The 24342-nt window shown below is 39.5% G+C and overlaps 1 protein-coding gene across 3 annotated transcripts; it reads right to left on the bottom strand.

Annotated features, from left to right (window-relative positions):
* Nucleotides 1-10748: 10748 nt before the first annotated feature.
* Nucleotides 10749-24342, bottom strand: LOC108428580 (polyadenylate-binding protein-interacting protein 2B-like). Of its 3 annotated transcripts, XM_017699665.2 has the most exons (6): nucleotides 24185-24325; nucleotides 17790-17986; nucleotides 15119-15221; nucleotides 14865-15025; nucleotides 13156-13326; nucleotides 10749-11416 (listed from the first exon to the last, which is right to left on the bottom strand). In XM_017699665.2, exons 4-6 carry the CDS (start codon nucleotides 15012-15014, stop codon nucleotides 11360-11362), a joined length of 378 nt encoding a protein of 125 aa, XP_017555154.1. In that variant the 5' UTR covers nucleotides 15015-15025; nucleotides 15119-15221; nucleotides 17790-17986; nucleotides 24185-24325; the 3' UTR covers nucleotides 10749-11359. The 3 variants fall into 3 exon arrangements, with proteins under 3 accessions (XP_017555154.1, XP_017555153.1, XP_017555151.1); XM_017699664.2 differs by lacking the exon at nucleotides 17790-17986 and having other exon boundaries at nucleotides 24185-24326; XM_017699662.2 differs by lacking the exons at nucleotides 15119-15221; nucleotides 17790-17986 and having other exon boundaries at nucleotides 10750-11416; nucleotides 24185-24342.

Raw genomic sequence — 24342 nt, 5'->3', positions numbered from 1 at the left:
GCGACAGCACTTATGAGCCAATCTTGTGCAGACATTGATATTCTTTTTAAATTTAAGAAGCACTGGATAACATCTGCGCATAATTGTGCAAAAAAACGTCCTTATTTTATTTGTTAAAAGATATGTAGATAGTAAAGCACAAAAAAATTCAAATCAAGATGATTTATAAGGCAAATCCAGCATGTGTCTGCATAAGGTTTAGCTGTGTCTCTCCAATTGTTTTTTCTTTGGTGACTGAATATTGATGTGAATAGGCATTATGACATCAAGGAAATACAGAACACTACCATATTGTGACAACATTCTCAAAATTCAACATTCTACATATAGCTGCTCGCATTCTACATACAGCTGAGTTCTCTAGTGCAGTGCTTTAGAAAATCTGATCTTGGAGAAAATGTGATCTGGACAGGTGATTTCTAGCTTGAAGAACTGTAAGGTAAAGCATACCTAAAGTACTCGTGACAGACTGAAACACAATTTTTCATATAACCGAGTAAAGCTAAAAGGTGGAAGAATTAAAACGAATAAACAGCATGTTTAAACCTTACAGCAGGATTTAGGATTCAGCATTAATCTACATAAGACCAAAATACAGCTTATCTAAAAGTCAGTATCATTTTATTGGACAGTTCTCACTTTGGCTGAAGTTATCCAGCTTTACCAAGAAATCCTGCTTTGTGATATCGTACTTTGGAGGAAGCTACTGTGCTTCATGGACAGTAGAATTATTTTTTCTGTCTGCATTCCAAAGGGTACATTTACCCAAGGCCCTTGGTCAAAGGCAGAGCTACAGAGCACCCACAGAACAGACTACAAGCCTTACAAACAGCATTCACTGAAGTTGTACCAGCCTGACCCCTGGACTTGCCCCAAACCAGGCAGCCCTGTACTCAACAATGAGCCTGAAGCAAGCATACTTTAGCACATACAGGAAATATTAGTTTTGGCATGCATGAGCCCATTGTGTGGTCCTGTTGCAGGCTAAGTAAATACTGTCCTACCAAGAGACAGAAAATAGAAAAAAATGTGCATTATCTGAAATCAACTCAGTGTCTGGAACAGTGAAAAAAGAGATAACTGTTGTGTTTCCTTGTTTCAGCCCTACTATACTGTCCTCCTATTTTTACATTTATGAATGTAATTCAGTACAGACTGAAGTCCTGTTTTCTGAGGGAGGAAGCTCCACATGCATAAAGGTTACTTTGCATAAACTGGAAGATGAAGGCTAATTAAACAACACATTTTGTAAGCTGGATACAGCTCTTCAGCTTTGTTTTTACAAAGCTGAAGAGCTGTATCCAGCTTACAAGTGATGTATGACACAATAGCATCATTATAATAAATGTAGGCAAAAATTTGATTTCTTGAAATAATCAATTTGTTTATAGTTTTTTTATTTTAATTAATTATATGAAATGTATAACTGCATTGTTTTTTGGTTGTTGTGAAATAAATGTTTACTTGAAGGGACCATGTCCTACATTGTATTTTCTTCCATAGGTCCAACTATTACGGTTACTGTACAGTGTTGTGTGTCTGCTACTGGCTGCTAAATTTCCTTCAGGATCAATTGTCTGTCAGACAGACAGACAGTCAGTCAGTCAGTCAGTCAGTCAGTCAGTCTGTCATGATTCATTTTTGTATGCCTGTTTCCTCTGTTTGTTACTGGGCCTTTAACACTGATGTATGTAAATAACCCCTTTTTTGATTGCTTCCCCTGTTCCTTGGCCTCATGAAGCAGTTGAAACCCTTCTTATTACTGCAGTGCGAACATGTGCATATACAGTGCCCTCACCAAATATTGGCACCTCTGCTAAACATGAGTAAAACCAGTGGTAAAAACATGATTGTTTAAGATCTTAATCTTTCATTCAAAATGTATTCAAAAATAAAAAACCCTGAAACTTATAAATAAATAAATAATTTCTCGAATCTCTCTGAGTCACAATTGTAAGCAGTCTCCCTTAGCAAAGGTAACATCTCAGAGTCTTCTATAACGCTTAATGAGACTGTAGAACACATGGTAAAAACCATTCCTTCATACAGAACCTCTACACATCCTTCAGATTCGCTTTGTGGAGTCTCCTTTTCAGCTCAGCCCACAGTTTTATTTTGGGTTTTTGGTCAGGTGACTGAAGTGGGTATGAAAAAACCTTAATTCTGTGGTCAGTGAATCATTTTTGGGTTGGTTTTGAGGTGTGCTTTATATCATTTGCCCAGTTTAAGCTGCCTGGATGAGACAGTGAGGCTTCGATTTTATTTCTGCTGGAACGTGATGGAGTCTGCAATATCATGAAGCCAAAAGAACTGTCCAGGGCCTTTGTAAGAAAAACAGACCCACAGTATCACAGCTCCACCACCATAATTCACAATGGGGATAGGTACTTTTCTGCATATCTTTGTGTCCTCATCAAACTCCCCTCTGGTGTTTGTTGCCAAAAACCTCTTAGTAGTGAGGTTCCTCTAGTAAAATAGTCTTGCCCATAGAACACAGCCCCTCCAAAAGTTCTAGTAAAGTTCTAGTTCTAGTAACATTCGGCAAACTGTGCTTGATTTTTTTCATGACAAGATTTTTTTTTCTTTCAATCAATATAATTTAAATAAAGGTTAGATTTTTTGCTAATATGTTGAATGAAAGACCAAAAAAATAAGTAATTAGGAATATTTTACAGATCATTTTGCTCACTATTAGCAGAGGTACCAATGTTTGTGGAGGGCACTGTATCGTGACTGTTGCAACAAAACCTTCTATCTCCAAAGTGGCAACTTCACAGGAGAAGGAAAAAAACATTCCTAACTTTGAATGGAAGTTGATGGAACAAAATTCTTTTCCAAGTAATTTTGAAACTTTCATTGTGACATTTTAAAACAATGCAAATTCTGTAAACAATAAAAGTGGAGATTCGTGTTCTGGCAGTGATGGTATGTCATTGGGTTAGTTTTGAATGACAAGAACAGGTAGTTCAAAACAGCTACTTTTGCAGTTCAGTGTCCATATATGTGCTGATTAATAAAAGATGAAAGAGAAAGCCATGAAAATGCACCCTGGGTAGTGAGTACATGATGACACAGAGTTTGCATATGTCATCAAATTCTTTTGTTTCAGAAAAGAGAGGAATTGATTTTTTTGTTTCCATGAAATGTGCCGGAGAAGAGATTAAAGAGTAACAGGAATGGCGCTTATTGGGTATAATGAAATTGGGGTGTTAAATTGGTGTCAATGTACTTTTAGATTGACCATGACACACCGGAGAGATTGAGCATGTTCTGCAAAAATATGAGCAATAGTGTTTACGCATCCTCTACATTTGGACAGGTGAGCCTGCTGTCTATTTAATCTTTGAAATAACCACAGAACAAATACAATATGTATATGTAACATGATCTTGGACTCATGGTCACGGCCATGCTGAGGCACTAGTTCAGCGTTTGCTTTTGCTCTGTTGTGGTGAATGTAATGTATCAAGGCTTTTAAAGAGATTCTCCACCTTCCAGTTTCAGTTGTTCTACACCCCTTCTGCTTTTTGATAAAGGAAGGAAGATTCATGGGTGGGGTATTGCTACTTGTAAGTAGTCGACATGGCAGAGCACACTTGAGCCCCTAAATTTTGATCATGATTTATGACCAGTGCTTATTCTGCTAATAATGAAAGAAAAATACAACTTACAGGCTCCTCTGTCAGTCTTGTACCAACTCTACATAGTGCCAGCTTGAGCTGTTGGCTTCATCCAAGGTTATGATGTAAAAGATGGCATGTGCAACACATAAAGAAATGTTGTTGCAGTAGCACTGCTAAACCACTAGAGGGGGAAAACTAGGCAGATGCAATTACTCTTTCATTGCATTGCAGACCATTACTGAGCTCTTTTAAAGTGATCACATTCTGGTCTCATGAACTGCACATATTACAGCTCATACCGAAAGGTCATCTGAGCTGCCCACATATTATAAATCAAGTAATCATCTATGCTTCACATGCTTGTGAGGCCTAATATCATTACTGATTAGAATTGTGTTCTCACAGAAAGGTCAGTCCATGATAGCCACTCTCCTGGAGCAGGACAAGACCCTAAATATCAGTGGGGCAAGAGGTGACCAGAGCACCCTGCCCCCTCTGGAAAAGCCCACCACAAGCCCTCTATCTCAGGACGTCTTTTCCTTACCTTCTGGAGACAACAAATTGCCATCATGTTCTACATCAGTCCCTTGTACACCTCACAGTGTACGCTCCTCTTGCCTCTCTCTGTCCCGCACTCAGGCTGCCTCACCAGTCACACCCACCACCTCCAGTCACTGCAGCCCACCCTGCCACAGGCAGGCAGGGAGAGGAGTCACAAGCGTCAAGGAGACCATGCCAGTTGTTAAGGAAACTACGGCAGACACTCGCAGGCTTCTACACATTGGAAGTGGTCAAGGTAAGCGTAAAGTCAACATTGGCCTGCAGTTGTAGGGTAAAGGCTAACACTGCATCAACAGAACAAATGTTCCATTGTATTTCACTCCATCTGGATATTCAAGACCATGAAACTGCAGTGCAGCACACACTTTGGTCCTGTGAATCAGTCCATGTTACTTTGCTCTGTCAAAAGCAATAAAGCTCAAAATAAACTGGATCAAGCAACCATTAAATAAAGTCTTGTTATAGTCCACAATAGCATCATTTAGGATGTTTAAAGTCTGAGAATAAATCAAGGATTTATGTGGATTATTGAGAATAACAATGAACAGAATAAGTACATTTGGAGTAAATCCATGACAAAATCATAGAGAAATCCAGAGCGATTATCTGATTTTTGGAAGATGAAGGGCCAGTTTACCAAACTCACATTAAGAGTAAACCTAGGCTAAAATGAAATATCAGTGGTGACCCACCAGAGGCACTACAATTTAATCCAAGACCAAGCTTAATCCATGTCTGGGAAACACATCATATGTGTTTAAACTGAATGTTACTAGTGGTTCATTTACAGCAGGGTCTAACCACTTTAAATAGTCCTTTCAAGTTATATAAAAAAATGTTAAAAAGACAGCGTCATTTATGCAAATGGAAAATGCTATTTGGGTGCTAATTGCACTCACTTGTTGAGAGTGAGTGAGTGATAAATAAATCAAGAGTTAGACTGTTAGATGAGGTGTTTTGTGTGTAAAAGTGTGCTAGATCCACCAGCCCCAGAGCTGAGGTTTACATTTCCTAAAAATAGCGATTTCTACAGCATTATGCAAATTGCATACCAAATCATCTCATTATGCACTGTATGTTAGTTTATTATCGCTCCAGTGCTGTAGGTTACTTAAGCTGTAACATCTGAACTCAAAAGCTCTCTTGGCTGCCTTTGCAGCTTTTAAAATTCACTGTAGGCCTGAGTTGACTTTGCAGGCTTGTTGCCAAACTGAACTACATCCAGATGAACTCGAATCTTTGCTTATTTTGCCATTCAGTACAAGTTTACCATCTGATTTTCTAGGTCAGTATCAAGGGTGAACTGAAGGTCATTATGGATGTTGAAGTATGTAAGAATAACAGCCAAGAAACACAGCAACCTTTGAAGAGTTGCGCAATACCTTCGATACAGTCTCTTTAAGGAAACAGCAGTACAGAGATATGGAGTGATATTTCACAGGAGTGTAGGAGTCCAGCATTGTTTTGACTTTGACAGTTATCTGTGTCTTTACAGGAAGCAGCGTCGTGCTCCAGGAGCAAGGAGAAGGGCAGAAAGATAACTCTTATGAGAACGTCCTGCAGGACCTCTGTCTTTCAAATAAGCTAGAATGCCTGCTTAACCGCTACTTCAGCTCCCGATCAACACACTTTGGGAAAGGTAGTGACGATAAACACACACACAAATAAACAACAAAAGTAGTCTTTTTTATCTCCAATTAAATATCCAGCAGGAAAGTAAGCATCAGTACAAACCAGTGAGCACACACTCACATACACTTTTAAGTTTTAATCACTTTTATGGAGCGATGCCATAAAACACAGTTCTTCAGTGCAGGTGTCCAACACAATTAGGTGATTTCTCCACTCAAATCAATCTATGTCAACTAATCTGTTGATTTCCAGCTTTATTAGGTCACTTTGAGCAGAATAACTGTGCTGGACATTGATCCTCCAGCTCTGGAATTGAAGATTTGTACCATTGAACAACAATTTTTATTTCCTTATGAACCCTGAAATGGATGGTTGTTTGAAGAACCATTTTTTTAATGAAACACACAAATGTGAAGAATCTTTTTAAAGACTAAGAACCGCCACATCATGTATTGGTTCAGAACCAAATAAAGCCCCCTCCCCCAAAAACAAGAACCACTAAGGATGGTTCAGGATTTGGATGCATGCTTTATGTTTGAGTGTACAGGATGCTATTGTTCAAAAGTTTGGAATCACCAGTTTTGTTGCAGATGCACATATAGAGTCATGATAACAAAGTGCAACTTCATAGGTTCCGAATAACTGAAAGAACAAGAATGTTAGATAATTATCTAACACGATAATTAATGTTAAACAAGAAATGTTAGATCTGCTCAGATTGAAAAACAGAGCTGCTAACTCCATAAACTCCATAAAAAACTGAAAAATATGTTTTGATGAACTGAGATTTGAAAATACTTTATAATAAAATTACCATCCAGAATACTTCCCATAAAGCCTGAAGACACATACTTAGTAAACTAAATGGGTACTTACAGTATATAATTGATCATTTAATAACTCCATGGTCTTTCCATAAATGTTGTTATTGAATAAACATCTGAAACTTGCTTCTGGTGTCTTAAATATTTTGATCTATTCTGTACAAGTTATTATTAAAGAAAAGAGTAATTAATATAATGTGATTCTAATCTTTGTAACTGTATTATATATGCATGGTAACCCTCTCTTTGAGAAAACTTCATTTCACTTTCCTAAGAACATTACTTACAACTTCAACTTGAATTAATTTCCTAGTAAAAAAAAACCCACAGTCAATCGTATTGCAACAAGAGTAGATTTCACTTTTGACTGGAAGTGACGTTGCTTTTCATGAAGATATGCTTGGAGATTCCAGCTGTAGTCGTTGATTGGAGATGCAGCGTTGATTACTTGTGGTTGTTCTTGAAGGAGGGATATCCCAGGACAATGTCACCACCTACACAAACTGCTTCATCGCCCATAAGGAGAGTCTGAGGCACAGACAGTCTTGTCCCCTCAACAAACACAGCGTACTCAGGTAGTTTCTCACAGAACCGGCACAATCACTCCTACTCAGTGAGGGGCTGATAACTTGCTGATAATCAAAGCTAATCTGGGTCAGATTTGATAAAGCTCAGACTCCCCGGTTTTAGGATGTGAAACAATTATACATATATAATCACATTTCATCATTGTCCCCTCATTCACTCTTCAAAGTTGGAATCAGTATCAGAAATCTAAAACATATAATCTAAAACAGTGGTCATCGATCTACCTTGTAGAAATTTATTAGCAATAATTAGGTGGATCAGCAAAGTTTGAGGTTAGTTAGGAAGGCAGATCACCACAAGCAGGTGCTCACAGGTTTCAAATAATTGGTAGAAAGCTGTTAAAAAGAATAATATATAATATTATAATATACAATATATATACATATATACACATGCAGATAGGTTGAGTTGCACTTACAATGATATATATTCTCTGTTGGAAGAAAACCTTGTATACACAAAATACACACACACACACTCTATACTGTGTGTGTGTGTGTGTGTGTGTGTGTATATATATATATATATATATATATATATATATATATATATATATATACACACACATACACACACACACACACACACACACATATATATATATATATATAAAAAACTTCTCTTACCATGTACACCGAACAGGCATAACATTATGAGCACCTCCTTGTTTCAACACTCAATTTGTCAGCTCCTCTTACTACATAGGTACTCTGTTCTTAAGTGGTCAGGACCCCATGGACCCTCACAGACCAGGTAGTATTTGGGGGGTGGATCATTCTCAGCTCTGCAATAACACTCATGTGGTGCTGGTCTGTGTATCAGACACAGCAGTGCTGCTAGTGTTTTTGAACACCTCAGGGTCAACGCTGGACTGAGAATAGTCCACTAACTAGCAATATCCAGCCAACTGCGTCCTTTGACTACTGATGAAGGACTAGAGGATGACCAACACAAACCGTGCAGCAGCAGATGAGCTATAGTGTCTGACTTTACATCAACAAGGTGGACTGATAAGGTAGGAGTGTCTAATAGAGTGGACAGTGTTTAAAAACTCCAGCAGCACTACTGCGTCTGATCCACTCGTACCAGCACATCATACACTTGCACATCAACGCCACGTCAGTGTTTCTGCAGTGCTGAGAATGATCCACAACCCTAATAACACCAGCTCTGTGGTAGTTATGACCATTGATAAATGAGGTAAAGTGGGATAAAGTATGTAGGGAAATGGAGGGATTGCAGTCTGTAATTGTAAAACTACATAAGTGCTCCTCTATGGTAAGTGAAGCTGATAAAATGGGCAAGACCTCCAGATACAAGGTAGGTGTACTTTAAAAATTGCTCATAGAGTATAAAATAAAAGATGAATATGTTAAGTCATTTTTGAACTTTTGAACTGTAGCGTTTGCCCAACAGAACTCGAGGTCTTCCGCTCTCTCTTCTCTATGGCAGGTCTCCATGGGTGTCAGAATATGCAGATAAGTTTGGCTTCCTGCAGAGGGTCTACCCTCCCCGCGTTCCACAGGACACTGCACCCCCTCTGGCCTCGTCTCATTCCACCATCAGTGGAACTCCACTCACTCGCAGGAGCCTCTGCACAGAGTACCAGGCCAGCTACAGCAACAAGGTCATAAAAAAAAATAATAATAAAAAGTCAAATGTAACCCCTTCAACCGCAAGAGCCTGTATACCAAAATTCAATTACGTATGCTTATTTATGTCATAGTGGTTATCAATCAATTTATAGAAGTTACTGAACAGTAATTCATATAATCACTAAAAAAAAAAAAAATCCTGCAGTTGAACTGTATGTGCAATAGACTAATCATACTCACACTGGAGGTTACACCCAAACAACCACTACATGCACAATATACTTTGTCTGGCACATGCACAGATGCAATGTCTGAGAGTAATCTTCTGGCAACTGTTTCTCACTCGTTATCCTAACTGTCTTCTCAGCAGATAAGGAGCTGCAGACCTGTCCAGTGCCACAACTGCTGACCACTCATCAGCTTCAGCACTGAACCTGTTTTGGACTGTATTTTTATAATACTACAGAACTTAAAGAATAACATTTTTTAATTTTGACACACATTGCTTTACTGTAGTGCCCAGGAAAGGATCTGGTTCATGGAAAAATCCAATCTTTTTCCTTAATTTTCCCCTCAAATGCTTCCCAAGTCTTATTATATCAGCCTCAGAACTCCACCTTGGACACCAAACACGTCTTGGCCAACTGACTATGCTTGGGTTTATTTTTTGGCAAACTACTCCTTTTGGTATTATGATATCAAAAGCATACCATTTTACAATAAGACTGCCCTTATTAAAATGTTTATAAAAGTAACAAATGTTTAATGGTTAGTTACAGGCCTTAAATACCTTATTCTTTAATAAACAGTTAAAACACAAAAATAAAAATAACAGTGAGTTTTATCTGATGAAGCTGACATGTATAATGCAGACTGGTGGAGAAGACAAAGTAAAAGAAGTAACCAGCAAGATCAGATCAGATTGTAACAGCTTAATGATTTTTTTTAAATAACCATTAATAAACTAAACCATTCAAAAACTCATTTTAAATGGCAGCCTTATTGCAAAGTGGTACTAAAAGTTTGTTACACATAAACAAAGAACCACTAGAGCTGACCAACAGATTCTTCTAGCCAATCAGTTGTATTGGGAAGAGGTCCAGCTATGCAAGTGTCCTTGCTTTGTTTCTCTCCAACAATTAGAAGTAGTGATGGATATTTCTTATTATAATGGCTGCCAAGCCACGTGGCCATGGAGTCAATTTACCAATTAAATGCTGTCAAGAACATAATAGAGTAGCCAATCTGAACTGTGCCCATTCGAAACAAAGAACACCAAGAAACATTAAATGAATTTTCACACTGAATAACTGACCGATTAGCACTGGAGTGTCACACAAGTTCTTTAGGTGAAAAACACGGAAGACGCAGTGTTTTTCCTGCCCCAAGCAGTATGTGAAGCGCTAGAAGATCAAATGTGGCATCGCTGGGGGTTTTAACAACATTGATGTGCAAATATACATTCAAAAACAATAAATAAATAATTCAGGCTGAACGGAGGTCAGCTGCAGCTGAATAAAGATCAGTGAAAAATCCTTGAAGTAGAGAGCACTGCAGTCTAAATTTCATAAGCAATTTCAATACGAGTCAGGAAAACAAAACTGCAACACTTGCTGAAGATCCCCTGACATTATGTATTTATAGATATGTAAAAACAACTTGCCCGATATGATGGGTGATGCATATAAAACACAATGTACAAAAGAAATGGCTCAACCGGGTACCAACATTTTGAACCTTTATTTACTTTTTTCTTCCTTTTTCAAATGAACTTCATTCTTACATGTAAGAATTTCTACTAAAAAAAAAAAAAAAAAAAAAAAAAAAAAAAAAAGTTCTCATGTGAATTCCTCCCATGCGTTCTTACCATTCCACACAAACTGCCCCCCCCCCCCGCCCCGATTCAGTCACAAGCCCCACGACGCCCCCACAATCTTTTTGCCCATACCAGCCTCACTTGCAGAGCAGATACAACCCACCCCACTGAGGGACCAGAAAAAAAAAAAAAAACCCACACACACACACACACACACACACACACACACACACACACACACACACACACACACACACACACACACACACACACACACACACACACACACACACACACACACAAAGAAAAAAACAAAAAGACAGGAAAGAAAAAAGTAAACATCTGTGAGGCACAAACTTCTAAACAAGAGCTGATGTGATCGGTCCTTTTGTCTTATTGATAGAAGCAAATAAAACGGCTTTGTTTTGAGTATGACGTTAGGCTGCCACAGCGCCTCCTACAGTCCGAGTCTAAACTCCCTGCCCTTGGTTTATATGTAACGAATGTAAATAAAAAGCTTATAGATGAGCCTCCCATCCCTCCCCCCAAAAAACCTCACCCTCGTCTGTATTTCCAGCTCTTCACAGCTGCGTGTGTGGGTGTCTGTGTGTGGGTGTACATTTGAGTGTATACATGACTGTTGTAATTACAGCCAAAAAAGTCTTTGTATGTGTGCATATGTGTATGTGAGAGGGCAACTCCAGAGGGTGAGGTCGATCCCTAGTATTTCACTCCCGGGACAAATTCCTTGGCCTCAGGGTTTAGGCTGCTCTTGCGCTGGAAAGAGGAGAGAGAAGGAGAGAGAGAAAGAGAGACAGACAGAGGCAGACAGACAGACAGACAGAGAGACTCCACATCAGAATATAGCTCATTTCAACGTACTTTTGGATTTGAGCCAGTTTAACAAAGCTTAAAAGATGCACCAATTCCATGAAAGCCCATCAAATGAGTTTGCAACCTGATACACCATGAGTACTATGGATTAAGGAAGCATTCATTTTTCCCCCCAGACAGAATCTTTTTTTCCAACTCATCAATACAGAGACCGATACCACACTGAATAACCTCCATGGTAGTTGGTAGTGTAAACAGTGTAACAGTTCAGTTATTGATATATAGCCAATTTCATACAGGGTGTGTTACATACATAAATACATGCATGCATACGCGCATCTTTTGTTATCTTGGACAGAGCAGCGTTGCAGTGGGTGGGTTTAGTGAAATGGCAGCAGGAATTATATCCAAGGCTAAAGCATCTGAGCTGCTCTTGTTTTGTGTTGTTCTGTTAGTCTTTATGGCTGGGTGAGCTGTAGTTGAAATGTCCTCTAAAGCCAGGCATACACTGTGCAATTTCAGAAATCTTGTGCTTTGTTGATTCACACTGTACGTTTAAATAGTGCATCATGTACAGTCGAAGCTCACTCAGACTGACATGCTACGTGAAACACATTCTCTACACATGGGTATGTCTGAACAGTTTCAAATAAAGCGGTTCATACTTTGTGTTACTGGATAACATTACAGAGCGAAGTCTGCATTTACAGACTTCGGTACTGCAAATGACTTATTTTGCCTCTGTTTTGCTAACCTGGGCATCTGAGCTTGCATTGGTCAAGTGGTTGCAAGTGACTGTGGGTGCTTAGGATAAATGGATGGGCCTATAATGAACTTGTAAAATCCCACACTTGAATAATTTTAATATTAATGAAGATGAGAACACTAAATGCTGTTTGTTCTTTGCACTCCTTCAATAGTCAGTTCACAATAGTTTTAGTTGCAGCAGATCAACAATGAACACGCTGGATGTGTGGAACCATTTTATGCTTTCTACAAAGGACACTGGATAAGTGATTTACAATCCCTGCTCATGCCCAGCATCAAGGGAGGGATAAAACACACAAGACCTTACCCATTACAGGTTTGATACCAATTAAAAACATCCTGCTTGACACACAGAATTCAGAGAAACAGAAGCAGAAGTTTTTACTTTTTGATGTGCTTTTGTGGTTCTTCGTTTCCGTTTTCTGCTGATCGTATCCTGAATTTGTTTTTGTTTCAGCCAAGGATTTCCATTTCAATGAGTCACCAATTAGCATATGCATTAACTAGTCAGTCACAACTTGATGTAATGTATACATTTTATGACCCCTGTGAATAGCAAAGAACTGTAGATACATTGCCACAATTTTGCAATTGTGATATTAGTCGCAATAAAAACACATTGGCAAATTACACTAGTCTACAATATTCTATCCAAAACTTAAGTGTTTTTAGAGAAAACAATGTGAAATGTCTTAAAATGGGCAGGAACATTACAGCTGACTAATTCTTTCATTTATTAAAAAGGGCTTACTTGAATATTACAGCCTTCTGTGGCATCCCCATCTGTTAATACTGCAAATGACTGACTAACAAGAGTCCCGCTTCCTACACATGTGGACTACCTAGCTCAACCAGTTAGCACTCCAAGTTAAATAAGTGAGAGTTTCTACATTTCTACAAGGTTTAAATCTTACCACAATGTCATCTGCATTGTCATTGACCGAGAGGCCATTGAGCTGCTGCTGAAGCTGCCCCACCCCTGGGGGGAGGTCCCTTGCTGGAATGAACCAATCTTGGTCCTCTTCATCCAACATTTCCTGGAAACAGCGCTCCAGAAACTCTTGTTCCAATAACTCCTCCTCTACCTTAAATACAATATGAATAAATGGAGAAGTATGGAGATAAAGGGAGTATGGAGGAAAGGCAAAAGCAGTAAGAACTTGCAAGGCAGTGTTTTCATAACTAAGCACACGTGGGTCAAGATATTGCAAACAAGCCAGTGCTTGTCAGTAAATGCAGTTAAAAGCTGGCTAAGCGAAACACTGGCAGAACAGCCGTGAGGGAACAGCAGTGGAGCATGTCAGTTCTGCCATGAACATGCAGGTGCACTGCCTTTAGACTGATTACTAACAGGGTGAGGTGCTCATTATACACGAAGATTTAGCAGTGTTTCTGTGAAGTGAGAGTGCTGAAAGTGCCGCACACCCCCTGCTCTTAGGATTGTTTTACTGTTCTGAAACTACAACAGAGTATTACAGAATTATATCTAGTATTAGCAAAATGCAGATCTGTAAGTGTGTAGGTTTATTTAATGTTTTATTTACATTTTCAGTCTCCATCAGTCAGTCATATTGTTATCCTGTAGCTGTGGGCACAGTCATGCACTGTTAAAGCTAACCTCATCTGCTATATCTGTGACATGAATAGAGCGGCACTGACGTCCATCTCTGCACCATAAATGCATCAGGATTACCATCCAAGTCATTTTTCTGTTTTTATGCAAATTATCCAAACTATTCACAAAAATGAAAAATAAAAAAAAAACCCATCTGCCATAACATTTATTAACAAACATGCACCTTAATATTTCTGCACCCTCAACCTGAAAAGATTGTGTGACCAGGGTTGCCAAATTGGGTGGACCATCACTATTTTGGTGCGTTTTTAAAAAAAATAAAGTGCATTACAAAATAGTTCAGCTGAAACCTGAGTACGCCTACACATCCCATCATTTATCAAGACTTTCCAACATACATTTTAGTCACTTGTTTGAGAGTAGGCCCTCTGCCCCACTGATCTATACTGTTCACAATGGACATCAGTAGCCAACACGCCCAGTGTATTATTGTGTATGGACGAATGGCCAGTGATCAGTTCAGCAGCGTCTATAAAAGGTTTTAAAAGATATTTATGAGGAATAGTTATGCTTGCAATACTTTTGATATTCATTTGCCTTTCTTACTGCATAGGATCATTTCTCCTGCCATATATAATGCATCAAAATAGCTGAAGAAAAAATAGAGTTTGTGCAAACTATGCAATTTATGGATATAAAATACAGATACAAATCAAATTTATTTTTTTGGTCATTACATTTAAAAACAAAAAGAAGAAAAACAACCTTTTGGTTCTTCATGGCAGACAAATTACACGCATTTGTTGAAAATGGACAGTGGCATCAAGGAATATCTTAAATTGTATCTGCAAACATTGACAGTACGTTATTTGCGGAGGTGTTCGAAAGTCTTAATGATTTCATGTTGGTTAAATGCTGTATTATTTTGAACTATGGTTAAAATGACCTGTGGCTGTTTTCGATGTGTGCTTTTTGGATAGAAACTACAGAAGCAATCAAACAACCCAGTACGTGACCTGTGTGTGAGAGATGCATGAGTGTGTAGACCTGTCGGTTGTACTCTTCTTCGTTCTCCATCCACATGTACTCTGCAAAGGGGTTAGCCTCTCCTTCTGCATGGCCATTGGTTACAGAATCTTTTCCCTCTTTTCCTGGAGCCCCACCCCCCGGCGTCTTCGCTACATCAGGCCCACTCATGTCTGCTGGCTCTGAAAAGAGAGAGAAGACCCAAGTTACAAGCCCATATAAAAACAATTAAGTCAAATAATAAAGCAAATCAGCCAAAGTCAAATTTCACCTACTTAAATGAAGATTTCACTACATGGACCCAAATAATACAATAACCGATTAAACCACAGGTTACAGTCCAGCCTCTGTGCAGCTCTATACTTCAAAATATAGCATCTGAAAACAAACAATGACTGAAATTAACCTGAAGAATTTTAACTGGAAAAAGGTTCATTTCAAATATGTTTATCCATTTTATACATAGTCTTGCAAGTAATGAATCAGGTGGCTGTTCAGTTATTTCTCGGCTGAGTGTGCATTAGCTGCATCATCAGTTCATGGACAAGCAGACTACCAAAACATCCAGAGTTGATTACAGACAAGGCATTTGAGTCTGTGACTTGGAATCTGTTGCTGCCTTCTTAAAAAGACTTAAATCAATGCCAGTAAAGTAGGTCATCAAAAACCATTCAGAATAAATTAACCAGTGTTAAATTATTTTGGATTCATAAGTCTAAAACTCTAAGCAATAGCAAAACAACTTTATACACCATGAAAGACCACAGTTGTTGATTTTCCAGCTGCAAAGAAAAACCTTTTCAGTAAGTGAGGTGAGCATGACCTCAAGAGGCACAAGATGCAAACCACCAATAAACCTCTAGAAGAAAAAGTTACTTAAAAAGAAGAGCAACTTTATATAAAAACAGCTGATCATTTAGCCAATATCATTAACACACCTAACACACATGACAGAACAATGAGCATCCAAAACAGGGATCTGAAAGCACAAATTCTAAGACAGCAGTCACTAAACCTCCATGAGATTCACTTTCCAGGACAGTTTAGGTCCAACCTTCATCCAACATGCTGCCCCCTTATGTTAAAAGAATGCATCAGATCAGTGACTAATGCATTAGCTGGAGGGATTGTGGCAGATCGTGGCTGGAACTAGACCCCAAAAAGAAGGTAGATCGCCAAAATCTAGGTCGGTATTCTAAACAATACACATCCAGAGTGGACACGAGAAAGTGCATGTGTAAGTCATTTTGTCCTGACTGATCACATAGAAGAAAAAGTGAACACAAGCATATAGGTTTGAAACCAAGGCTGCACAACTAATTATATTTTTTTAATTAAAAACAAACAAACAAACAAACAAACAAACAAACAAACAAACATCACAATCCTAATTCCCTTCTCAATGTAATCTGCATGAAGAAAAGCACTAAACCTGCAGCAACTGCACTTTAATAACTAGCGCATAAAACTGAGCACCCATTTACATAAACGACATTTGGCAGACACTCTTATCCAGAACGAGGATCTAGAAGGTTTAAGTTTATTATTATTATTTATTATTAATATTTTTATTTATTTATTTATTTTTAAGCAGGGGAAGGTAGTGTTAGGAGTCTTATCCAATCACTCTTATTGACAAAAGAGTGCTCGTTTAGGTGGGAGTTTGAAACCAAGTGCAGTGTGAGGGGCAGAGATGTTACCTACTACACTATAAAAGCCTACTGCCCTTATGCACAGCGACCAATGTCCACAGCCATAGTGCCACATAACCACATTTGTAATTCATTTGTAAGATCCTCCTGATCTTAGGGTTTTATTTATGAAGTTACCTTATATGGGGGGTATAAACAAAGTTATTATATGCAGTTACAAGCCAAAAAGTTGTGACTCCCATTTATTAAAATATTATGCCTTACTAAACTGATGTTACTACTAGAGTCATGAAGCCCATAAAAATGTAGTAGTTAGAGAAAATGAGCCGCATGGGGACCTGATGAGGAAAAATCCTCACTCACACACTCAGTCAGATCTTGCTGTCTCTTATGTATGTCATGACGTCAGGAGTGGTGAGTAGCTCTTGTTGCATAAGCAGACAGACGGATTAAATAAAAGCAGGGCAGACTGTATCATCACGAAACACAGACAAGACATTTCTACGTTTCCCACCTGTCTCTACAGACATGCACTCAGACATGATTAAAAACAAATGGAAAGAATCAGTCTTCCAAGTGTGGTCAAACCAATATGCTTAAGCACCCATATTTCCTTCATTTTTCATTTGATGGATCTGAACAGCGGAATACAATTTTTCTTTAGTGAGAAAGGCCAAAAACACAAACAAACCCACAACATTTCCTCAGTGTTACTCATTATGTGCTCGAATGCCCTGGAAAGTGGAGTATTTTGTGGGGTATTTTATCTGTGTAATCTTACGCACAAAAGAAAAAAAAGAGTCTGCATTTTTAGTGACAATTTATATTATTGGCTAATCTCTTCCATTTAGCACCCACCAATACCCGTGCTAGCCAAGTCTGCTCCCTCAAATACAGGAAAGAGAAAAACCTTCCAAATCTACAGCACTCCTGCCTATAATCAACCAGTCTGTTGCACACATGAGCCAGAGATATTTACAGCTTCATTATAAACATCCTTCCAATCACCTTTGCTTGGGTTTTGGCAATTAACACAAGTTAGAAAACATCCATGCACCACACGCGCCATATTAACCTTTAGTTCAAGCCTTGGAGACCTCAACATGAGCTTATCAGATAAAACACTTTCAGGTCATTTATTATAGGATCAATCATGTGGGCAATAGAAATTCATAATCTAAACAAACAAAAGGAGGTCACAAAACAGTATGATGTGCTCATGTTTTCATCAAAATTAATCAAGAAAGGAATTAAAAATAACCTACTTGGAACAGTGAGTACAACCTCAACTTACCATTTGAGCTAGCTTACTGTCTGAGATATTTCAGAATGTTCACGACATGGCCAAAAGTATGTAGACAGGTGAACATTGCATCCACCTGCAGGTTTGTCGAACATCTCCTTCCAAAGGTTTTTGTCAGGGCTCTGAGCAAGCAAGTTCGTCCTCACCAAACTTGGCAAAGCATTTCTTATGGACCTCACTTTGTGGTCCTGAAATATAAAATAAATACTTAAGATGACGGCAGAGAAAGACTTGTGATTTGAAATGTATTGTTCACAACTTACGCTGGTTTGTTTTAGTCAGTTAATAATAAAATGGACAAATGAGATTAAAGTTGCTTTAAAAAAAAAAAAAAAAAAAAAAAACCTACACAACACAGGAAGGGGGGCTCAAAGGGGAAAAGTCTGAAGATGTTTGCTCCAGAATGTCATTGTATGCTGTAGCATTAAGATTCAATATAATGATTGATGTTCATTGTCAGAGGCATTGTCTGAAAAGCAAGATCAAGGTATGTGAGCATCATGATATGCTGGTATAGTTAATACAGTTAAATGCAATGGTTTAGGCACCCCAGGCCAAATTAAATATTTTGTTGATTTAAGTGAAAAGATATTAACCTCTGAAGCAAAATGCTTTAAATAATATAAAAGGGTAATTGCAGCATGTGCAAACATTTGCACAGCCTTCCAATAGTAAAGTCTCCGAACTTAACTCACTAGGCCTTAATTGACATGTTAGGATTACGCAGATGAAGAATGGTCATTAGGAACCGTCAGCTGATGGAATTTCCAGAGCAAAATAATTTCTCAAATTCCTCAAACTTTCTGTTAACACTCAATAACCATGGACTCCTCTAAGCAGCTGCCCAAGGACCTGATAAAGAAACCAACATGCCGACAAAGCAAGGGATGTCCATAAAAAAGAACGTATTTAACTCCATTTATACTGTCCAAAAAGGTCATTAAGAAATGGCAGTTAATGGCAACTTTGGAAGTCTAGGAAGATCTGGAAGACCAGGAAAAAACTCCAACTGCTCGTATTCTGGCCAGAAAGGTAAAGCAAATCTCCAATATGACAAAGGCTCAGCTGACAAGAGGGGTGCACTGCTTGCACAAACATGATCGGCAAGAAAGTCATCAGACGGAAAATTTTACCAGCATCCTCACTACAAAAAGTCAAAAAAACATCTAGACAAGCCAGAGACTTTTTGGAAGCAGGTGCTATGGACTATAAATGGAACTCCTTGGCCACAAATCACCAAAGGTATGTTTGGAGGGAAAAGTGTGGTATTTGATGAAAAGAACTCCTTGCTAACTGTTAAACATGGGGTGGATCAATCATGCTTTAATGTTGTGTGGCAGCCATTAGCATGGGAAAGAAAGCATGGGTATATGAAAAAGGCTTCCACTAAACATCAGGAAACTGGGGTAGCAAATGTGACCGTCAAGTAACTGAAGCTGAAAAGAGGCTGGGTTTAACAATAGGACAATGATCTAAATCTGCATAACTAAAAGAGGAAAGGAAGAGTAAGCAAACATTTCTAAAAGATTTAGACATTTCAACTGACCCTAGCCACTTACAAGTTAATCAAATTACAGAGGTTGGCAATTGTAGCGTTGAGTCGTGCCCAGTAACTTATTTTTGTTGAGGTGCGATGTGCTTTCCCAGGTGCTGAACCAAAACCACATTCTGCTGCATGTAGGGCAGTGGTATTACCTATTATGCTATACCAAACCTAAAACAGGAATAGAAAGACTCCTAGCTGGCAGCAAAAATTGTTTACAGGCTGTGCCAAGTAATCTTATTAGGATGTCTTTGCCAAGTCATGCAAAGTTAATCAATTTTAATTCATTAATCAAATCAATAAATATAAACATTAAATACAAACATTAAGTTTGCAGAGGTTGTCTTTTCACTTTAAGAGCCAATAAAGGTATGTAATTAGGCCAAACTCTTACATACAACTGTGTGTGTGGCACCAATTTCTTCCATCTCAAGCACTCAAGAGTCAGGAGCACCTTCATTTGCACTACAAATCTATGAACAACAAAGCAGAAAATTTGGTAATCACCATCAAAACAGAGAACAATATCACTGATCAGGTCTGCTGACATTGTGACAGTATTGTTACATTATCTGAGCCTAATGGAATCTCCTTATGGCTCTGTGTCTAGGACCAGAAAGAAGAAATTACAACACACACACGGCCACCATAAACTCAAACCTTAAATCTATGTGTTCAAGCAAATAATAGGTCCAGTAACATAAGACGACATCACCTGCATTTCCACACAATGGGAGGGCAAGCAGTCACAGCCTCAGAGTGCTAGAATATCACATGGGTCTTGGGCCCAACACACATCTCCAGACAAGTGTTGCTTTAGGATCAGATCCCCTTCAAAACAGAGCTGCAGTCACCATGATACTAAAAGCAAGAACTTACCCGAAATCAATCTGAAGCATGCAGCTGAATCTGTGCCAGTATCCTGAGGGGAATCTCAGCTGCCAGACCAAGAGACAGACAAGTCTTCAATGGGGGATGAGGAATCACCATTGCTCAGTGACTTTATGGATAGATAAATGTCAGAGAGAAGGAAACTATCAAGCTGCCTGACTTATAATACAAAATAAGCTGTGCATCAATATTGTTATATGATTGTAGCTATTAGTGATGCTATGAGTGACTGCCTGTTACACAACCACCTATACAACTGCTAGAATACTACCCAAAATGTGTACATTTGCTTTGTATTGCATTGTCACTAATCTACTTCCCATGTCTCCAGAGAGTCTGGTAGGTCTGGTCACTCAACGTGAAAAAGAAACCTATTTGGACAAGAAGAAACCTTCTGGCTGACCAACCACAGACTGCCGTTTTTGTGTGACTTATAGGGGCAGTGAAAACAGTGCTATAACTATAAACAAACAACTTCAAAAAAAACTTTTAAATAAGACATGCTAAAAATATGTCCATGCAGATTAAGGGCCTAATTTATAAAACTTTCACATGTACAGATTTGATCTTAAAATTACTGCATATGAAAATCCAGGTTTAAGCAGCGACTCAAAACTTCAGTGTGAAGGTGTGCGCACATATTTAAATATGCAAGTTACCAACCTGGTGTAGGAACACGCATGCCAGTGTGCGGCAAGCATTACAGTGCATGATTTAGGAACCTTACAAACTACTTCTAAAACCAAGTGTATGCAAATGTAAGTTATTTTTTATTTTTAATGAGATTCATGTATGTTTTACAAATGAGGCCTTAGATCTTCCTTCAAAAGGCTCCAAGTTGCCACAATTGATAATTTAATGTAGGCTATCCTTGAGTGTCCTCTCAAGACAGAGGAGAAGCAAATCATGGCGTATTGGCAAACAACAAAACAGGCATATCCGAGTGGCAAAGGGGAGCATTATACAGAATCTATCCCAAATCAGCCATGTTTGAGGTTTGGCCGTGCGTAATGTGCCATAACAGGCCATGCTGATCTTTTTGCTGTATCCTCAGGACGTCTACGGTTTAGCTTCTGGTGGACACTGCTTGAAGAGCGGCCAGCACTTTAAGGCAGATCAGACGTGTGAAGATGACCTATTTCCACACCTTGGGTTAAGCCATATGAGCTCAGGTTAATCGCTTTTCCGCTGCTCCTTCTATGCTTCAACCAGACAAACGGTTTCGCTTTTGAAAGCAAAACATTCACACACCATGGTGGCCATTAGGCCTACATGGACTAAAAGAAATGACAATACAAATAATACATCAAATCAATGCAAATCTCCAACAATTATCAAAAAATAAACATGGCCTTACACATGCAGGGGCAGCAACTACAACTAAGATACTGATACAACTGATATTAAGGATCATTACTGAAGATGACTTCCCCTCTGTTAACCCAGAGCTGCACAATACAGTATATTCTTTGTAAATCATTACCACACCATTGCTCTCTAAAAGTAGGACAGCGCTGAAGGCAGCAATGTGCAATTTACCATACAATCAGATAACAACTATCTGCTGTGTATTATTTGGGGACACCAAATAATCATGCCCCTGATGAAAATGTCCCTGATGCAAGAGATATTTGTCAAAATCATGCCATTCTGACTTTAACCATGCAACACGTGGAACATCAATTGATGGCATGCATGTCTTATTAATCCTGACAAGTTGCACTCCAATATTCTTTCCAGGTTGACTTCCAGTGCATCACCTCAAGGGCATTATCTGGCAGTATGCTGCAGTCTTGAAAACTAACTTGCTCTGATGGCCAATATTCAGTTCAAACACAACCAATAATTATCTCACAACCTCATAATCTTTAATCCTTTGTTTACAGTTGATGGATGGAACAGGAGGAGAAGGAACGTAAGCATTCCACCACTAATTAATGTCTTGTGCATTACCTAAGAAGCTAACGGCACACTGTCGGTTTAAGGTCAGTCTGTCAGTTGTAGCACAGAGCCTGCCAGGGGAACTTTTGGCCATTAACAATTCACTCGTCCCTGCCAAGAATCTTGCTCTGTCTGTGCTTGTCCAGAACCATCGACGGGTGACAGACATGCAGGAAGGGGGTGGGAGTAATGGAAACCAAGGGGTCGTACGCTCATCTCACCTTTCCACCTTCGGCGGGGATGTAGTCGTGAGCAAACATTTGCCAAGAACAGCCTGTACACTTATTCAGTAAACTGTTCATCTGACCCTTCCAGTAAAATAAGGGATATGTCCAAGACGTTGTTTTGAAATAACATAAGTGGTTCCCTAAGGGGGGAAACAGTAATAATACAGCTCACTGAAAGAGTGTAGAATAAGGTCTTAATACAGACCGCGTTATGATTGTGCGCTGTAGGACTATACAGAAGGAGGCACTGAACTCCTCTGTTTTAAGAATAAGGTTAGTTTTTTTTTTTTACAGAATGCTCCATCACAGCAAACAGGGTAAGTGTGGTGTAAGAAGTGGCCAAGATAGAATTACATGGCCTTTAAATTCAGGCCCGAGCTCTATAAAAACAAAAAAAGTGAGCTGGGTCAAAAGATGTCCGTAGGTCAATTAATAACGACACAGACAGGTGCATTTATAATGCAGTGATTAAGCAGACAAACTAAACTGACTTGAAGGGGAACATTTGAGCGCTGTGATTCCAGCAGAGAAGAGCAGAGGCTTTCCAAAGCAGAGTAAATATTGCAGGGCCTACTTTCAAGCTCACGGCTTGACACCACTTTGCCCCGCGTCCTCTTCGTCCAGCTCAGCTTATGTAACAAAGGAAACCGCATTTCCCCACATCTTACACACGGCAGCCATGAAACCGGGACGAGGGGATGAAAAGCATGTCGACCGTAGGTGGACAATGAGAATGAGGCTCGCCTGGGAAACAAGAAAAAAAAAGCAAGAGCGCGACGGGGCACAACAGAGAGTGAGGAGGAGGACGAGCTGGGGCTCTGGAGAAGACCGTGAAACGTCACTCGTGTCCCCAAACATACGTTTTTAAGCTCGTGATCAACACCAGTGTCGATGCATCTAAACATGGCGCAGTGTGAAAAAGGCGCTCGGTCTGGCTCGGCTCGCAGTCCACTTGGCCAAAACACTGCTCGTCAAAACAAAGAGCGAGCTGGCTAATGGTCTGCTCTCCGGCGTGTGCCCATATGAAACCCTACTGCTGCCGTTATGTAAGAGCAGATCTTTTGTGAGTTACACTGTAAAACAACTGCAGGGTGAAGTAAGAAGCCCCGTTAAATGGCAGAAACACACGAAGGGGCGCCACGCACATTAGCTCCAGACAATAAAGGTTAAACTGACGAAAGGTCGAATCAAGTGAACGAAACATGTACAGGACTCCTGCTTTGAGGAGACCAGCCTGGCATTTCTAGTAAAAAGAGTTAACCAGCTCGCTGAAAGACATTACGGCACTAGTAACGGGCCTAAAGGAGCTGGGACGGCATGTACTAGGCTTAGGGCGCAGAGCAGGAGTTGTGTGTGTGTGTGTGTGTGTGTGTGTGTGTGTGTGTGTGTGAGAAGCACCTTAGTGCACACGACTCTCTGAACACAATAACGTTAGACTAACTGAAGTCAACTCAAACACTGCCCTTCACCGAGGAAAGCAGCGGTTGGCACATACGTGGTCTTTCCATTCAGCCTTGTCTTTTTCTTCAGGGAGCAATGACCGAAATCAAGCACAGCTATGAAGCTGAACTTGGCTTTCTCTTCGCTGCAGCGGTTCCATTCCGGCGCCTCCATTTAAGGTGGAACGGGAAATTTCGAACAAGAAAAAGCCTGACCTCAGCTTCGTGCCAAAGCCAGAGTTGGAGAAGTCCGGTCAAACTCAAAGCACGCAAACACGGACCGAATAGGGTCAAAGGAGCAAAAATAAATCCCACGCAATGCGGAAAACATTTGAGACGACATACCTGGCATGGTGTGCTCTCCGGTCGTCCGTCAAACTCCGTAAAACCACAGTTAAACTCCAGCACAGCGCGCTGAGCGGTAATTCCTCCACTCGCGGTGAACTGAGAAGGCTGTTAGCTAAATACATTAGGAGCAGCGCGGTCACGTGGTCTGCGCGCAA

Source organism: Pygocentrus nattereri, chromosome 2, assembly GCF_015220715.1.
Source record: "Pygocentrus nattereri isolate fPygNat1 chromosome 2, fPygNat1.pri, whole genome shotgun sequence".
NCBI classification, from domain to species: Eukaryota; Metazoa; Chordata; class Actinopteri; order Characiformes; family Serrasalmidae; genus Pygocentrus; species Pygocentrus nattereri.
Note: the sequence above shows the minus strand (reverse complement) of the source record. Positions and strands in the feature narration are given on the sequence as shown.